Here is a 16,157-nt window from a genome sequence, read left to right as displayed (position 1 = left end):
CACATATGCTGCTGATAGTCTTGACTGAGGAATGCGTGTACATTTTGGGTGGCACAGAGGCTGTTGCCTTACAAAGGGGGCGCTGTATCTTTGAGTCCCACCCTGTTCTCCCCTGTGGCTGTGTGGCTGTCACAAGCACATTAGGCTAACTGGCAGCTCTAAATTGGGAATTGGGAACCTGTGACCCCGCCTGCACCCGGGCACAGCTGGGAGAGACTCCAGCAGCCCTCCAGGAGTAAAAGTGATGTTGGAAAAAACAGATGGATGGAAGTTGATGTTGGCTAGTTGTTGGTGGGGGGCACCAGTCAGCACCACCTCCTTGTCCCACCATCTTGACTTATTACTTCCCTTAAACAGTGTGCCATGTTCTTCTTCTTTCAATGGTGTTGTGGAAGTAAAGCACATGCTTCTGCAGACACTCTCAATCTGCCCATTGATAAAAAAAAAATATATATATGAAATTGTGGGAGACGTGTGAAATTGTCTCGTCTTGTGCTGTATTCTTATTTTCGCTCACAAGCACAAAGAGACGTGCTCCCTGAAGTGCTCTAAATCTTTGACTTGACACAGAACAAAGTGGAAAAGAATTCCGCTGTGTGAGGTCGCTGATTAAAATGTTTATATTCAACAAGTAAAGGTCAACAAATTCTGTTTTTATTTTTATATTTTTATGTTTGAAGGAGAGGAAAATAACTTTTTTCAGTCGCCAAGGCGATGGAACAAGAGCGTTATTGCCACCAGTGCACGGTGCAGCCAGGTACAGCTGGCTGGCCCCGGTGAGTGTTTGCTTGCACAGAGGTAATAATGGGAGTTTGCATTCTGATGCAGGTTTACAACATAATAAAATTATTTTAAAATAATTCCCAGTTGAGTGAAAAATAATAAACAAGAAATAAAGGCCAGCTGTATGCAGGAGTGATGTGGTTTTTCGTAGTAGTATTACTCAGTAATACTTACTTTTCATAGTTCTTACTAGTGCTGATTATTTAGTCTGATCATTAGTGGGAAAGTGAAGGAGACCCGATTCCAATCAACCAACCAGTCAAATCCAAATCCTTTCACTATTTTTCTTGCTTACAAGTCAACGGTAGACTTAAGATCTTTGCCAGTTGAGAATCAGACTGAGGGAACGGGTGGCTGCATCTTACCACGTTGAGGCCGCAGAGCTGGTAGGCCATCATGGTGATGACGACGGTGATGAGCTGCCAGCGAACAGCCGGGCTCCTCAGCAGCAGCAGCACAGAGGCGTTTTGTTGGTTCTCCTGAGCGCGCGCCTCCGCGTGGACCTCCTCCAGCTCCTTGGATACATCCTCCTTCCCCAAAAACCTCTGGAAGGCTGGCAGACAAACAGACGCACACAGCGCGTCAGTGACGGCTACATGCGTGAGGAGCATTGGAAAACACGCGGAGCCATGCTGAGATTAAAGTCATGCAGGATTTAGTCTGCACCCTGTGAGGGCTTATGCTTGGATCAGCGGGGCCAAAAAGTGTAGGCCAACAAACCCACGCGCGGTTCCTCAGTTCCTCTCATCTACCACGACAGTGCTGCATTACCGCAAGGTCTGCGGTCGGAAGGAAGTAACTCAGCATCGCGTACGACCCATGTTAACTAAATGCTGCAGCTGAACACAACATTTCGAGTTTAATGAAAAGATATTGCTCATCCATTTCTGTCAGCGCGCACAGCAGGCGGTGCTGGAGCTAATCCCAGCTGTCTTAGAGTGAAGGCGGGGTCACTCCCACTCCCACCCACACTCGCAGTTCATCGCAGGGTCACCGCGGAGAGACCAACAAGCAACAATCACACCTACGGCACCCAGTGCATGTCTTTGGAGTGTGGGAGGAAGCAGCTGGAGAGGATCAGGCAGGCGCGGGGACAACAAGAGCAACCCCAACCTTCAGTCTGCGAGGCGACAGTGCTGCACCGCTGCACCGCCCTGACGTAGGAAAAGATTATTTTTATTTTACCCGCCAAAGGATTTCTGCTACATCAATGTCTCTTTCCTGCAACCTCATTAAAGTGCTCAGTGAGTGCGACGGAGCAATGTCACCTCTCAGAGGTCAACACACCAGAGCGTCAGAAAGTTCCAGAGGTGCGTCAGAAGGTCAATATTTTTGGAGAATTGCATGCTTCCACCACAAAGAATGACATCATTTCAAATCAAAAACGTAGCTACTCGTCACTTTAACATGCCTTTGTGAGAGTCATTAATGTGCACGGCTGTAGCCGTTGTTGGTGGTGTATCAGTAAACAGGACGCTTTAATCTGTTTCTGCATCTTACTTGCTGCCCCGTGAGATTTCTTTTTCTTGACGAGAGGGCTCAGTTCAAACTCACTAATGGTTGGTGTGAGAGGAGTCAGACTGGGCAGTAGATCTGCAATCTGAGAATCTCCAGGTGTCCACCTGGCTCAGGTTTCAAGTGTGGTGCTCATTTGCAAGAACCTTGCTGAGTGCAGGGCGGAGAACCACTCACAAGACCGTCACGTGGTCTTGTGAGTGGACTCTTGGTGCTTACATGGATGTCTGAGAGTGTAAAGACATTCCTCCCTTCACTTTTTTGTAAGATATACAAGCAATCAAAAGGTTACGAAAGTAAAATGGGAGACTAGCAGCAATCTTTGGACTGAGGGCCAACATCGTGGGCGGACTGAGGGAGGAAAACAGAAGCCTCATCTGGAGACTAGCAGGAGGCAAAAACACCATTCAGGGTCAAGGACAGTCGAGGATTTAAGCTTAAAATGTTCTCGTGCTTCTAATCCTCCCCAAATGTCAGCCTCGGCGTTCCGGACGCCTGAGGTGGAATGGACATTGGAATCAGTAATTCCGCTCTTCTAAGCCCTTGATGGTGCACGACGACAGCGCCCGAGAGCAGCGCTCGGTGGCGGCTTCTCGGATATTTTCCACTTCAGTAGTTTGCCTGCATGTGCAGGAAAGGCATGAAAACGACACCTTTCACCAAATCAGGTACTTGCCTCTGCTGCTTGCCAATGTGAATGGATTCACAGTGGGGCTTGTCAATATCAAAGTCATAGCCAAGCAGTGATACAACGGTGGCAGGAAGTGCGGGAGGTCAGCAACACGCCACTCCACATCACTGCGGAGGCCTGAGAACCTGTAGAGAAGGGAGTGGTGCAACTCTTCCAGGATTGAAAGGCTGACTGACACACTGAGGGAGTTTGTGCACGATGATTGTGGTGGGTGAGGGTTGGGGGCCTTGCTGCGTGTTTGAACATAAACTCAAGTAATACAATAATAAATAACAATAAAATTGCACCAACTAGAGTAATAAAAGGATGAGAAAATGTCTTGTTTGAAAGGGTCTCTGTAAACTGGCCACTTGTCCAGTGTGTCACCCCAGCTTCACCCTATGGCCGCTGCGATGGGCTCCATATAATTAACTTGGGTAAAAAATAAAAAAATAAAAAAAACTAAAGCTCCACAATTAGGGACCTTTTTTTCCCCCTTTTTTCCTTTCATGTATTTTGCATGAAAACACTAACCGAGTCTGTTAAAAAATAGATGTAACTGAAATGATTATCAGTATTATGCCAGTATTTTGATGAATATTTCACTAAGTTACTTTGTAGTTTTAATAGCACAGCGTTCGCTGTGTATATATTCAACGAGAGGGTCCTCACTTAAAGCTACGTAGTTATGAGTCTTTTTGGGAAATGCTTGTCTGTAGTTGGACTTTGCTTTGTGTTGGCGGAGGAAAGCAAGTCTGGAGACATACATGTGTGATGTGACTGTGGCTCCGGATCCGGCAGCGGTTCAATAACTCCCAGTAGTGACAAATGTGCAGACGTGGCCTTTGCAGCCTCTACAGCCCCAATTAACACTGGCTTTGATAAGGCCTATCGCTGACATCAAAAGGACCTGTTAGGCCTCTGGATAATTGAACAAGAGACCCAGTACAAGAAAAGACAATAACGATGATGATGATGAGGGATAAGGGATTTTCATTTAACAGGCATAATGTTTGAAAACTGCACCGACTGGTTCGCTGACAGAGCAGCCATCTCGGCTCCAGCCACTGTGGAGTGGGAACATGAAGATAAGAAGGTCCTGTGTTTTACACCCTGGGGGAGTTGGCAGAAAGTCAAAATACTTTTGTGAGCCACCGGTGAGTTCAGGTGACAACAGTGGAGATTGCGATCGGAAAGGGAATTGGAATTGAAAACAAACTTGGAATTAGAATTGGAATCGGAATTGAATTCCTGCACTGCTGCCAATCACACAGCCACATCCGACCATATGTAGATTTAATTAGAAGTTCAGGGGCGACATGACAGGAGGCGCGACGGGGCGTGAGAAAACATGCCGTCCCCGTCTGACACTCCACGACGGTGAGAAGAAACTGGAGGACCAACCCTGGAGGTGAGAGCGGCTGACAGCACGTCACAGGCTGCAGCGCCAGAGCGCCGGGCAGCCACCTGGACAGGCTGAGCTGTGCCGAGCTGTGCCGAGCTGTGCCGAGCTGTGGATGTAATTGGGCAGCAGCTCCTCTCAAAGTCTACAGAAGTGTTGCAGCTCTGGCTGGTCGCCGAGTCTCTGCTTAAAGAGCATATTTTAAGGAGAAACCAGAGGGTTCTGCAATTAAAAGGTTCCAACTTGGCCAGACTTCAGATGGCCTTAATGAGTAGAACTTTGAAGGTTTTGCCTCCAAACTATTCCAAGTGTCACGGTTTTGGAGAAGGTTCAGGAGTGGGAACACTTCATTGAGCGAGAGCCATTGGAAACAGGTGACGTCTGGAAGTTGCAGTGCAGAGGTTTCTGGCTAAAAATTGCAACGTCGTTTAAAAAAATCAAGGACTCCATTGACTTCGACTGCAATGCACACTGACACAACTGACGAAGCGCTGCAGAGTGAATCAGATATGAGCACAGTCACAAAATCGAAGGGTACAGCTGTGGCATCCATCTTTACATTACAATCCATGAGATAAAACCCTTTCAACATAAAATAACAAGGTCTAGCCCTATCTTTTCAAATTCTTCATCTTCTTTTGCAATCATTTTTTTTGCTGCTGTTATGTGCTCCCATTTCAAACTTGTAAAAACAAAGTTTCAAAGTAACAACAACAAAAACAACACAAAAGCCTAATAAAATTGAGAAGCAAATGTCTAAACACAAATTTTCAAATCCCAGCATCTATTTACGCACCCATCGAATATAATCATGTGACAGGTAGGGGTTTTTTTGTCATTCTTTTTTTCAATTTTGATTCAATATCTAAAACAAAAATCAGACCTAAAACAAATAAACAACAACTTGCCATTCTCTGTTTCCTGCACATTTTTTGCTAACAAAGAAACGTTTTTCAGCTGGCTGCCAAGTGTGCAGGCCATTTCTCCTCTCTTCCTCAAAGACATTGTTGAAACAAGTTGTGTATAATTGTCTTTTCCTTTCTTCCTGCTTTCTGGCCATGCTTGTTAATTCACTGCTGTATCTGCAGCACCAACGTCTGCCATCAGGCAAGATGCCTGCGGCGTAGCCTTCATGCATTATTCTTGAAACATTATTATGTTTCTGTTACATGACATTAATGGCTTATTCCAGAGGAACCCCTGCAAATAGCTGCCACCTGCATGCCATGATGCCTCACACGGTGGCAATGTAATTGCATGTCAGTCACGGGGATACCGTCTGCGCTTTTGATTGAATAATCCCGGACAGTGTGATTAGAGAGAGGAGTGATATGCAGAAATAGTGTCGACTGCAGACTGTTTTCAATTGACAAGTTGTTATCTTTGGTTGCAGCTTTAATCACAGATTCATTATTTCACTTTTAGAGCTCCACACCGTCTCAACTTCAGTGGGTTAAAAATAAACAGGATGAGACATTTTCCTGAAGCCCAAGAGAAAACCCCTCAAAAGTTACTATGTACGAAAATCGACATCAAACACGAGGAATCTCCCCAGAGACAAACCGATCAAAGCCGACTCTTACGTCACACTTTCTTCTACATGCTTTGTTAATACATGCCGTTTGAGCCGGGCTTCATGCTAGCTCTTTGCGTTTCAGTTTGAATGTACACACAGTGAAAGTTTTGTTGGCACCATCGAGAGGTCAGAAGTTTTTTCCCACTAATCTCAAATTCTCTGCTCATTTAGATAGCTGAAAAACTCATATTTATATATATATATATATATATATATAAATATATTCCCTCGTCATTGGAAATTCGACAAGACCTACAACAATCTTCAACTTTTCCTCGATTTTTAACAATCACTTTTTAATGTCCTGCTCAGAACAAAGTTCATTTGTGTCATCTGCAAATGTCACACATTTCCATTTGCTCAAGGCCCAACACTGAACTTTGTGGAACACCACATACATCATTCACTGTGTTTCAATTTTTATATATTGCACAAAGGTTGTAAAACGCTGGCAGGAGCAGTTGTCAAAGATTGTATGTTGCCTCTCTATTTACATGTGAACCTGATTGTAGCAACATTGCACATTTATTGGAGGAAAAAAAAATGTGTGTGTAATTTGCACACACAGTTGTATCCATACGTACGCTATTGCACAGCTATTTGCTTACATACATATATACATACACGTGTATATATAGCAAGTGCATGCATGAACACATAATGGTTTGTCACAGTATTGAGATGTCAAAAGGGGAAATATGTTTTTTCATGTGCTTTCAAACTCTTGTTTTTACATTTTCTTTTTATACAATGGGAAACTGAGAATCTCTAATAGATATCACTATTTGGGAAAAATCAGTCTTTCACCTGAAAACACTCAAGTTCCGCCTCATTAGAACTCAGGTGTTGATCCTTTTGTTTTTTGTTTTGTTTTTTGTTTGCTTTCTAGGGAAAAACTTATTTAATCTTTAAAAAAAAAACAACAGGCGGATATACCAATAACCAAACCATCACAATCATATGACTTGAACACATTAACCTGAAATAAATAGAGATGCACGTGTGGTATTTACAGTATGCAGCGGGAAGACTGCCTCTTTTCTGCAGTTCAGTTGGCAGGAAATTGCAGTCTACCATCTGTAGAGTCAACACACATATTTTCACAGCATATGAGACAAAAGCCTGGCAGTCGAAGGGGAAAGACATCATGAAATCATGACTAGACAGAGTGTAAGGTGCATCAGAGTGGTTGCAGCTGCCAGGAATGTCTTTGTGTATCTGTAATCGGCACGCGCTGAGAATCACAATGAGGATTGTCCTCATTTTTCTCTCATCAGGTGCTTCTGCTGCAGCCTCAGAAAATGGAAACCGTAAATTCTACCAATGCAATCAGGAATTTGAATTATGTGCATTTCCATGAAGTGGTTGGAGCAAATAAACAACACTAGTTTTGCAGAGTAGAAGTAGAAGAAGTAGAAGATCAGCTTCCTGTGTGTTTTAAGAGTGGCCTCATAAACATAGCTTCTCAACGTGTCTCTTTAATTAATAGTGGAAGCTACTACAAGACTCGAGACTCACACCTGCTGCCTCTGACCAGCTTCCTTCACTTCATTTGCCACCTGTCCGACAACATTAGCTAAAATATTACCGATCCGACGGTACACGTGTTTTTTTGTCTTGTTTTTTACGGTGGGAGACGGAGGAACTGTCTTCTGAGTGTCAACTGCTTTCTTGTCAATCATAATCTGAGGCAAAGCCATGGCTTCAGGGAGGACGAGCTCCTCAAAGACAGCACCAGGCTTGTTTTTTTTTTGATCAGGCCAAAAGCTGCGATTCAGCGCTAGAACCCTGCTGTGCTTTATTCCACGCACTTATGGCTTCCTTCATTATAGTCTGACCCGAATTCCAACGAGCTCCAACAAACGTTTGCTCATAAAAAGTCCAACACTTCCCAGGTATTTGGTGCAGTAGATGTACTGGCGCCACTGCCAAGAAGAAAATTGTTCATTTGTCCATGTTTTCTTAAAAATTTTGCATTTTTACATTGTCATCAGAGTGGAACGTATTAAAAATATCAATAAAGTCACTAAAAAGTAATTTTCCCCAGGGGATTGACAAAGTATTCTGATTCTGATTCTGATTCTGATCTGAGGCTCACACACACCCCTTCTTTGTACAAACTGGCTACGAACTGACCAGAAAATCTCATCACCTTGGGAAAAAAAACAGTTGGGAACCCCTGTTTTAAATCAATACAGCACCAGGGTGGACTGGACGTGACCTCCGATACACACTCGAGTGACGCTGACGGTACCTTTCTTGGCTCCATCCTCATCTCGCCTCTCGATCAACAGGTAGCGAGGACTCTCCGGCAGGAAAGGCAGTACGCAGAGCTGCAGCACTGCTGGGAACGCCAGGAAGGCAAACAGGAAGTTCCATCTGGACTCCTGCAGTCAATGAAGAAGACAGGCAGCGTGTAAGACAGACAGCGAAGATGTCTCCCACTGAATCGTCAGGATGAATACGACGCACTGCTGTGGCGGTTTCATTTGAGTCATATTCACAACAAAGGTTGGACATTTCCACAAAAAAACCCAGTTGTGCAAAAACCTGCCCTCTGATGTCACTAAGGGCATTAATACCATATCACGTTTCAGTATGACAGTATTAAGATATTGGACAGAGAGAAAATATTATCTGCGAACAAGGGATTTCTTATTAATGAATTGGTGCTGTGCAAATGATAAAGTTGTGGATTGACAAGCTGTTACTTAGGTGCCATTTGAAGGGATCCAGTTTTTTTGTCCCCTCGTCCCAACTACTCATTCATATTCTTTGGCCACCAAGCTTCAGGAGAGACAACAAGAAATGGGTCTTGTGTGAAGTCTGTACGAGGTGCTGAAAAGGGCTGCATAAATCTTTTTTGTTAATGAAAAGGCTTCAAACTATATCCCAGCAGAGAAAACCAACGGTGATAAAGTGAGTTTTTCTGTAATGATTGAACACAGGTAGATTATAGCCGGTCAAACAGAATCCTGGTTGATTTAAAAGCAGAACGTAAGAGGTGAGTGAACAAACAATTTGGCCAAAAAGAGTGCAAACTGTGCTGTTTTGTACACAACATACAGTATTTAAATACATTCAGTACCGTTCTAAAGAGAGATTCAGTATTTTGCAGGATTTATATCATAAAATACTAAAAAATAGTTGACAGCATTGACAGGAATGTACAGAGTTATAATGTCAGACGAGGAGCATCGGGCGCAGACCGCGATCAGTCCATTCCACCCATGTAGTAACATAAACACGTTTTTGGTTGCAGCGTAAACTGACACGAGGAGAAGGAGGCGATGCCTGGATCTTCTGTGTCTTGCAGTAAATTCCTCAAAAACTTCTTGCAGACTTCACTAAACGCACTGGTCAATCGGACGACTGGCCACGTTCACCATCTGCTTTGGCAAATCTAAGCTTCACAAGAAATATTCGCAGCCATAAATGCAGAGAGGAGTTGGCCTTTGGATAGAATGTCAGCGTTCAACTCAGAAGGCGTCTGCAGGGGATTTAGTTTCCTCTAACCTTTCTAGTGCCAGGAAAAAGCTGGTTCGCAAACTCAGCCGACCTCAGACCTGTGCAACACTGTGCACCCTCCGTGACATCACAGGACACTTTACCACACTGCAGAGCGAAGCGCAGTATGAATGACCCCGTGCAGTGAGAATGGAATCACCGTGACTCTAAGTGGAGAGTTTATAGGTCACATCTACAGCGTTCGTACAATTTTTTTTTTTTTTAAATGTTATTTCTCTGCAGTCTCAAATATATCATTTAGTTTACCACACACCTCACTGCAGTCCCTTTTTGAGCTGGTTTGGTTGGAAAGTTTGTTATTTAATATGATCCTTTTTTTTCTTTTTTTTACTCATTTTATGTATTGATAACAACATATTTAAAATTGATTATCCAGGAAAATGAACCACAAGATGAACCAAAACCCACTATAAATGTCAGTGAAACTACCAAGAGTTCCATTCTTCACTTTTATTTCCAGCTCCACCTTTCAGAAAGTGCATGCTGAAACACACCAATCTATCTATTGACCCTTTGGGATGTCACATAGGGCACTGACACCACACACTGCACCAGGTGTTTCAGGCTTTTCTCGCAGAGACTTTCATTTGGAGGCCTTAAACCATTTTTGGAAGGAGGCTGCAAACAGAGGGCTACTTATGCTTATTTTCTGCAGATGTCGCGAGTTTTTTGTTGTTGTTTTGTTTTGATTTTGGTAGACTGCTCTTCTAGAACCTGCAAAGAAAAATAAATGGCAGGAGGTGTAATAGGGTACATATCACTGAAAAGTCCCCGTCGGAGAGGAAGACATACGATTCTTTTTTTCTTTCAATTTCAATCCCGTATTAATGAATGCTGCAGTGCGAAACTTGACAATGACAGACTTGTGAGATCCCTCATATACCGAAAATGGCAGAGAATCCCATCAGCCTTTCAGATTTGATCAAATAGAAGCGGCGAGGCCCTGTAGAAGTGCAAGGTTGCTGTTTTTGTTTTTTCCTCTCTTTCCAATTTCTTTTTTTATATCTTGCGGTTGTTTTGATGCACACATACAGGGTTGTACAGGAATCCATTCTCATAACCTTTTATGTAACAGGCCTCTACTTTAATCGAATTACATCCTCTATCCCCTATAAATATTCAATAACAACTAAGGATGGAATATAACCAACGAATATGAAAAGCCTTCATGCCCTAGCGGGGGGGGGGGGACCTCATCCTTGTCCGTCGTGTCCTCACTGGTGGAGCTCCAGCTCGTCTCTCTGATCTGAGCATGCAAATATAATGCAAAGCTCTGGGTTTATCACAGCTGGAGAAGATGGTGGGCGACGTATCTCAGCTCTGATTCACAGCTTGATCCCTGCACCCTGTATGAAAATGTGAACAGCCGGTTTTTGTTTCTTTTGTTTTTTTTACAGGCACTTCTTCAAAGAACTGGGGAAACAGCTAATACGCATAAAGACAGACCTCTCCACGGCTCTAATCGCATCATCTCTGGGTGCGAAGCCAATCACAGCTTCCAGTGCCCGACTGTGACCCAGAGTTTGGTTTATGTTTACAGTAAATTGAAAGCAGTGGAAAGGTGCACGGCTGCCTCCTGTGTGCATGCTGAGCGGCTGCAGGGTGGGTTTTTTTGTCCAGCGGTGCAGAGTCGCACATGTGCCTTTGTTTTTTTTTTCCACCCTGAGCTGAAAGAAGTGTCGATGAATAGAAGCTGCAAAGTGCGTTTCCTGAAGCCCCTGTTGAAAAAGCTGAGAGGAGGCGGGCCTGGCGGGCGGCGGTAATGAAAATGTCAGGTGGCCCGCGAGTATCCAATTATATAAGCTAATGGTATCCATGAAGTGTCAGTCTGAATTACTTAACCAGGAGAGAGCAACACGCCTGGTGGTCCTCCAGTGGCCACCGTTGCCACCGTTATTACTTGACGGTAATTTGCTGAAGGCTGAAAACACATGATGGGGTACCACGGGACAAACGCAGTGGGGATAACCTGATACCGGAATGGAAACGTTCTGTTACTGTGGAAGACGAGTTAAAGGGGAAAGTTGTATAAGACGGAGTAGAGAGTGTGTATGTATTTATGTAAGAGCAAGACTAGAGTGGTCAGTTTCCAAGAGGAGCCAGACTAGACTACTTTCACTACACTCAAAGTAAGCATTTATCTTTAGCATTTTACACTGGGGTCTTTCTACAGGATGTGTCAATGGGCTCGGCAGTCTCGCTGGTGGTTATTTGTGTTTCAGCTGAGGCTTAAGTGATGTCACTGCCAAAGGGGTAATAGGCTTTGCATGATCATTTAGAAAGATTTTTATTTGTTTGAGTTATGCTATCTTGCCACTAGAGGGCATAAACCTCACAGCTCTCTATTCAACATGTTATATGTTTTCTCATCCTGACCCTCGCACCTCAAGCCCATTTAAAAATAGATAAATAAATAAATAGATAATCTTTAAAAGCTGAATATGCTATGAATGGAGAAACTGACATTTTTATGGTTACACTTATGTTCTTGCAATGAACGCAATGGGGGCAATATAGTTAAGAATATATACACATAATGTTCACTGATGTAGGATGCATAAACCGAATTGCACAATCGGTCTTCATTGGGATTTTCCAAAATGCAAATCGAGCCTGTGCGACCCACACGTTTATTCTATTAATTACATTGTTAAAGTAACTCTGTTTTCATAATCCTTTAATGGTTTCTGGATTTAAAAAAAAAAAAACGTACAGCAGATGCAACTTTATTTTGAAAGTCTTGTCCTCCTCCCTCGCCTCCCTCTCTTCACCCTCCACCCCCTTCTCCACCTGCACAAATGGATTCTCGCTGCCACTGAGGGATGAAAACTGTTTTTACCGTCACTCTCTCCTGCCCGGCACCAGGAGAGCAAACACCTCCCTGGTGGGAGAGTCTGCCTCCCTGAGCATGATTAGATTCCATGAAAAACACCAGTTTAGGGGGAAAGCATATTTTTCCTAAAATGTCTAATTTTCCATCTGCCTCACATCAGCAGCCACATCAGAGGCATGTGGGACATTACAGGAGGTCTCATCATCCCTCCGATGGGAGCCTGTTTTCCTCACACTGTTGTGTTGACAACTGGCTCTCTACTGGTTTCTGCTGTCCTCTCCTCATACATTACTGCTGCTTCTCCTGTGGTCTCTTCAGCTGTTGGTACTGACGGACTCGTGCTGTCAGGGAGACCATCTCATCATCTCTCAGTTGGAGACGAGGGCTTTTCGCGTCCGCAACCTGGTGCCCTCAGTCACCCTGGGGGCCTGTTTCACTCATTTTTACCCTAAACTCTGAGCTGATGCACGTCCAGGTTTCGAAACAAAGAGTTTGTGGTTTCTTCACGGCAGCTTTGCATTTAGCTCATCAACTCTGAGTTTGTCCGCTGTGAGTTACGTCCGTACGCCACGACAAGACAAAGCACACATTAACGCAGCGTGAGTCACCATGGTAACTATCAACATGATCACATCAACAAAGTTTGTCAGGCTGCAACACGAAATTTTGATGCGGTCATACTTCTAACACAGCTGCAGTGGCAAAAAAAGAGTTGAAGAGCCGGAGTAATTCCTGTGCCAAGAGTTTAACGTTTAACTCGGTGGTACCTGAAGACCCGCTTCGTGAAACAGGCCGCAGGATACCGGGTATTTCAATCAGCTTGGCATAATGTTGGAGCAGCATCCCAGACAAATGTTACACACACTGTTAACATGCAAATGTGCAGAGCAAATTAATGGGAAATCACCCCACTAGATACACATATATACTTTTTTATTTTAATTGTGAATTTATTGTTGAAAGAAATAACCGCCTCGTATTACTGCATACTATCATTATTACTCATACTTATTATTCATATTGCCGTTGCTGCTGTGCCTTCTCCACTTGAAATACATTTCTTTAATCACACTGCGGAGCCCTGAGGACAATAGATAAGTGCATCCAGGACAAACATTATTTGCCTCAGGACTTTGTCTTTCTTCTAAAACTCGCAAATTTTAATTCTTTTAATGGAAAATGTGTGCACTGAAATGCCACAGGGCTAAGATACGAGCATCGCAGAACATCAGAATGTAACAGAAATGTTTGGTGAGCAGATTATTTGCAAAATAAAAAGCAATTCATTATATTTCTTGAATCAATTATTATCATATTATATCAATGTTTATACCTGTGTAATGTAATGTATAACACAACAGTCCTATACTGTTCAAATATTTATTTCATATCCTGTCATCTCATCCGGTGGAGCATGCAGATGTTATTGACGATTGAATAAACTTCTATGTAAAATATAATAAGCCTCTTTCAAAGTCTTGATTTGTAGTCATGACATACCGACCATCAATGATTGGGGGGGGGAATGCATGTTTTCACATCTGCAACGTTCTACAACTGATAACACTGACTCTTGGATGTTCATGTCCCCTGCTTGTTCAGGGCTGCATGAAAGCTTTTACTGTCGACTCATCGATCCTGAACACGACATACAGAACTCCAAACATCATGTTTCTCCACCGACCCTCTCGCAGCATGACAGCCTTTTAAAAGTAGACGCCACTGCAGTGGCCTTATGTAGCCGTAAACTAATTGATTGTATTTCTCCCCCCTACACGCACACTCACTCACATCACCACCTGACAACACGACGAAGGGTACAGAAAGCAGACGAATGCCACGGAGTTGCATCCTGACTGGCATTGACTGCCACTGATGAGTTCAATGCGGCGGGACTCACTCACTAACTCATCTGGCTGTAATGCCAGAATAAGCACGCGTCCCCGGCGGGAAAATGTCAGTGGCTAAACATGAAGGTTAACGTAATTATGGCCCGTCAAAGCCCATCACCGGCGGGGTGGGGGGCGACGTCTCAGAAGAAGCCTGGACCGAAATGGAAATTGGTCGAGGTCTCCAGGACCAAATTCCAGGAAAGCATCGTGGAGCATGTGACAAGCATCTGGGACGACCTTGTAATTGAAGGAGGCTGTCGTGGAGGGTGTCACCGTTTGCATGTGTCTGCGCGATCCCTCATAAATATCACTATATGATATTTATGAGGGATTTTCCCAGGTGGAAGTGATGGATGGGTCGAACCAATACTTATAAATTAATGATGAGTCCCTGTTTGTTCAGTCATGATGCCCATCTGTAAATGTTTGTACAACTAGAAGGCGATGGTGGGGGGGGGGGGGGGGGGTGTAGGTGAGAAATACAGAAATAAAAACCAGCAGGGAGAAGGAGGGTGGGATTTTTTTTTTTTTTTTTGACGGATGACCACAAGCACCATTGATTTTTGTCCACTTTGCTGCAAAAACATGTCAAGATAAGATGCGGGAAAATGTGTTTTAGACAACGTGTTGCTGTTCTATGACATTTTCAAACAATTTTCCCAGAACAGATGCTGAGAACATGGGACAGAAATCGATAGCGCCATCACTCTGCTTGGTTATTTTAACTCAATTGATGTTCTCTCAGACATTACCAGTGACACGACAAACAAGCTGCGTCACACATTCCAGAGCCGAAACACGTCTCGTTGATGCAACACGGCCCTCTGACGTAAATCTGTCAGACCAGAAATCTGTCGTCTTTGCACTGTTTGGTTTCTGTTGCTGGTTGCTCAACATAGAGTTCACCTGCAGAAGTCAAACTGGTTCCTGATGCTGAATCATTTTCGTCTTTAGTCGCCATCACAAATGATTTGGCCTGTTTTTGTGCTTACAGTCACGTACTAGCGGGTCTTTGCGTCGTCTGTCAGTGGTTTAACAAAGAGTTTTGGCTTTGAGATTCTGTGATGAACTGGTTACTTGTCCAGAGTGTCACCCTGCCTTCGCACTGTGACAGCTGGCAGATGCTCCAGCAGACCCCCGGTGACCCTGAGTGAAGGAATGAGTGGGTATTGAAAATGGATGGATGGATGGTTTTGAGTTTTGTGGAGTCTCGTATTGCACAGACTTGTTGTTGTACTGGGTCCGGGTTACTGTCAACTGTTGAGTTTTATGTGATTTAAGGGCCCCAGCAAGGGGCAAGTAAGCAGCCCCAGGCTATAAAAGCTTGCGGTGTGTGACATACAGCAAATCTCTGACATGTAGGCAACTTGTCCTTATGATTAATTGTCCTGAAAAGAAGAAAAAAAAAAAAACAACTTCCTCTCACAGGAAGCAGCATATTTTGTGCCTCCTGCTGGAACTGATGCTTCGCTCGACTTTCCACATGTTCCACATGTTCCACATGTTCCACACGGAATGAACGTTATTTCGTCTATAACACTCCTCCTCACACCTTTGTTATCGTGGTAATTCCAGCACTACACGGCTATTTATATTTCAGCCTTCAGGCATATTTGATGAAAGAACGCCAACAAACAAACTCAGCAGCAGAGGTCTGAAGGTTCCAAGGTGCCTGCCGTCAACGTTCACGCTCACGCACTGTATGAAAACATCCAATTACCAGGCTGACCATGTGACCATGGAGGAATGGAGGGGGCGTGACGCCGTGTCACTGTTTGATTAATTTAATGGGCACTTTCTTGTACAATATCGCATCGCTGCCAAGCAGGGTAAGAGTACATTTTCAAATGGAAAGGGTGGTTGTGTTTTGAAACCGTTTGTCAATAGAGTGCAAAAAAACTCAGCAAGGTCAGCCAAAGTCAATAGAATCTGTCTTTTTAAAGTTTTTAGCCAAACTA

The 16,157-nt window shown here is 43.8% G+C and overlaps 1 protein-coding gene across 5 annotated transcripts in view; it reads right to left on the bottom strand.

Annotated features, from left to right (window-relative positions):
• Positions 1 to 16,157, bottom strand: part of slc2a9l2 (solute carrier family 2 member 9, like 2) — a 69,134-nt gene that overhangs the window by 35,788 nt on the left and 17,189 nt on the right. For all 5 annotated transcript variants that reach the window (XM_076014471.1, XM_076014473.1, XM_076014470.1 and 2 more), the window contains exons 7-8: positions 8,201 to 8,333; positions 1,149 to 1,336 (exon numbers count right to left, since the gene is read on the bottom strand). In XM_076014471.1, the coding sequence (XP_075870586.1) occupies positions 1,149 to 1,336; positions 8,201 to 8,333 (321 nt within the window). The remainder of the gene's footprint in view (positions 1 to 1,148; positions 1,337 to 8,200; positions 8,334 to 16,157) is intronic.

Source organism: Nelusetta ayraudi, unplaced genomic scaffold (assembly GCF_046127955.1).
Source record: "Nelusetta ayraudi isolate G7.1 ecotype Tasmania unplaced genomic scaffold, CSIRO-AGI_Nayr_v1 ptg000168l, whole genome shotgun sequence".
Taxonomy (NCBI): domain Eukaryota; kingdom Metazoa; phylum Chordata; class Actinopteri; order Tetraodontiformes; family Monacanthidae; genus Nelusetta; species Nelusetta ayraudi.
Note: the sequence above shows the minus strand (reverse complement) of the source record. Positions and strands in the feature narration are given on the sequence as shown.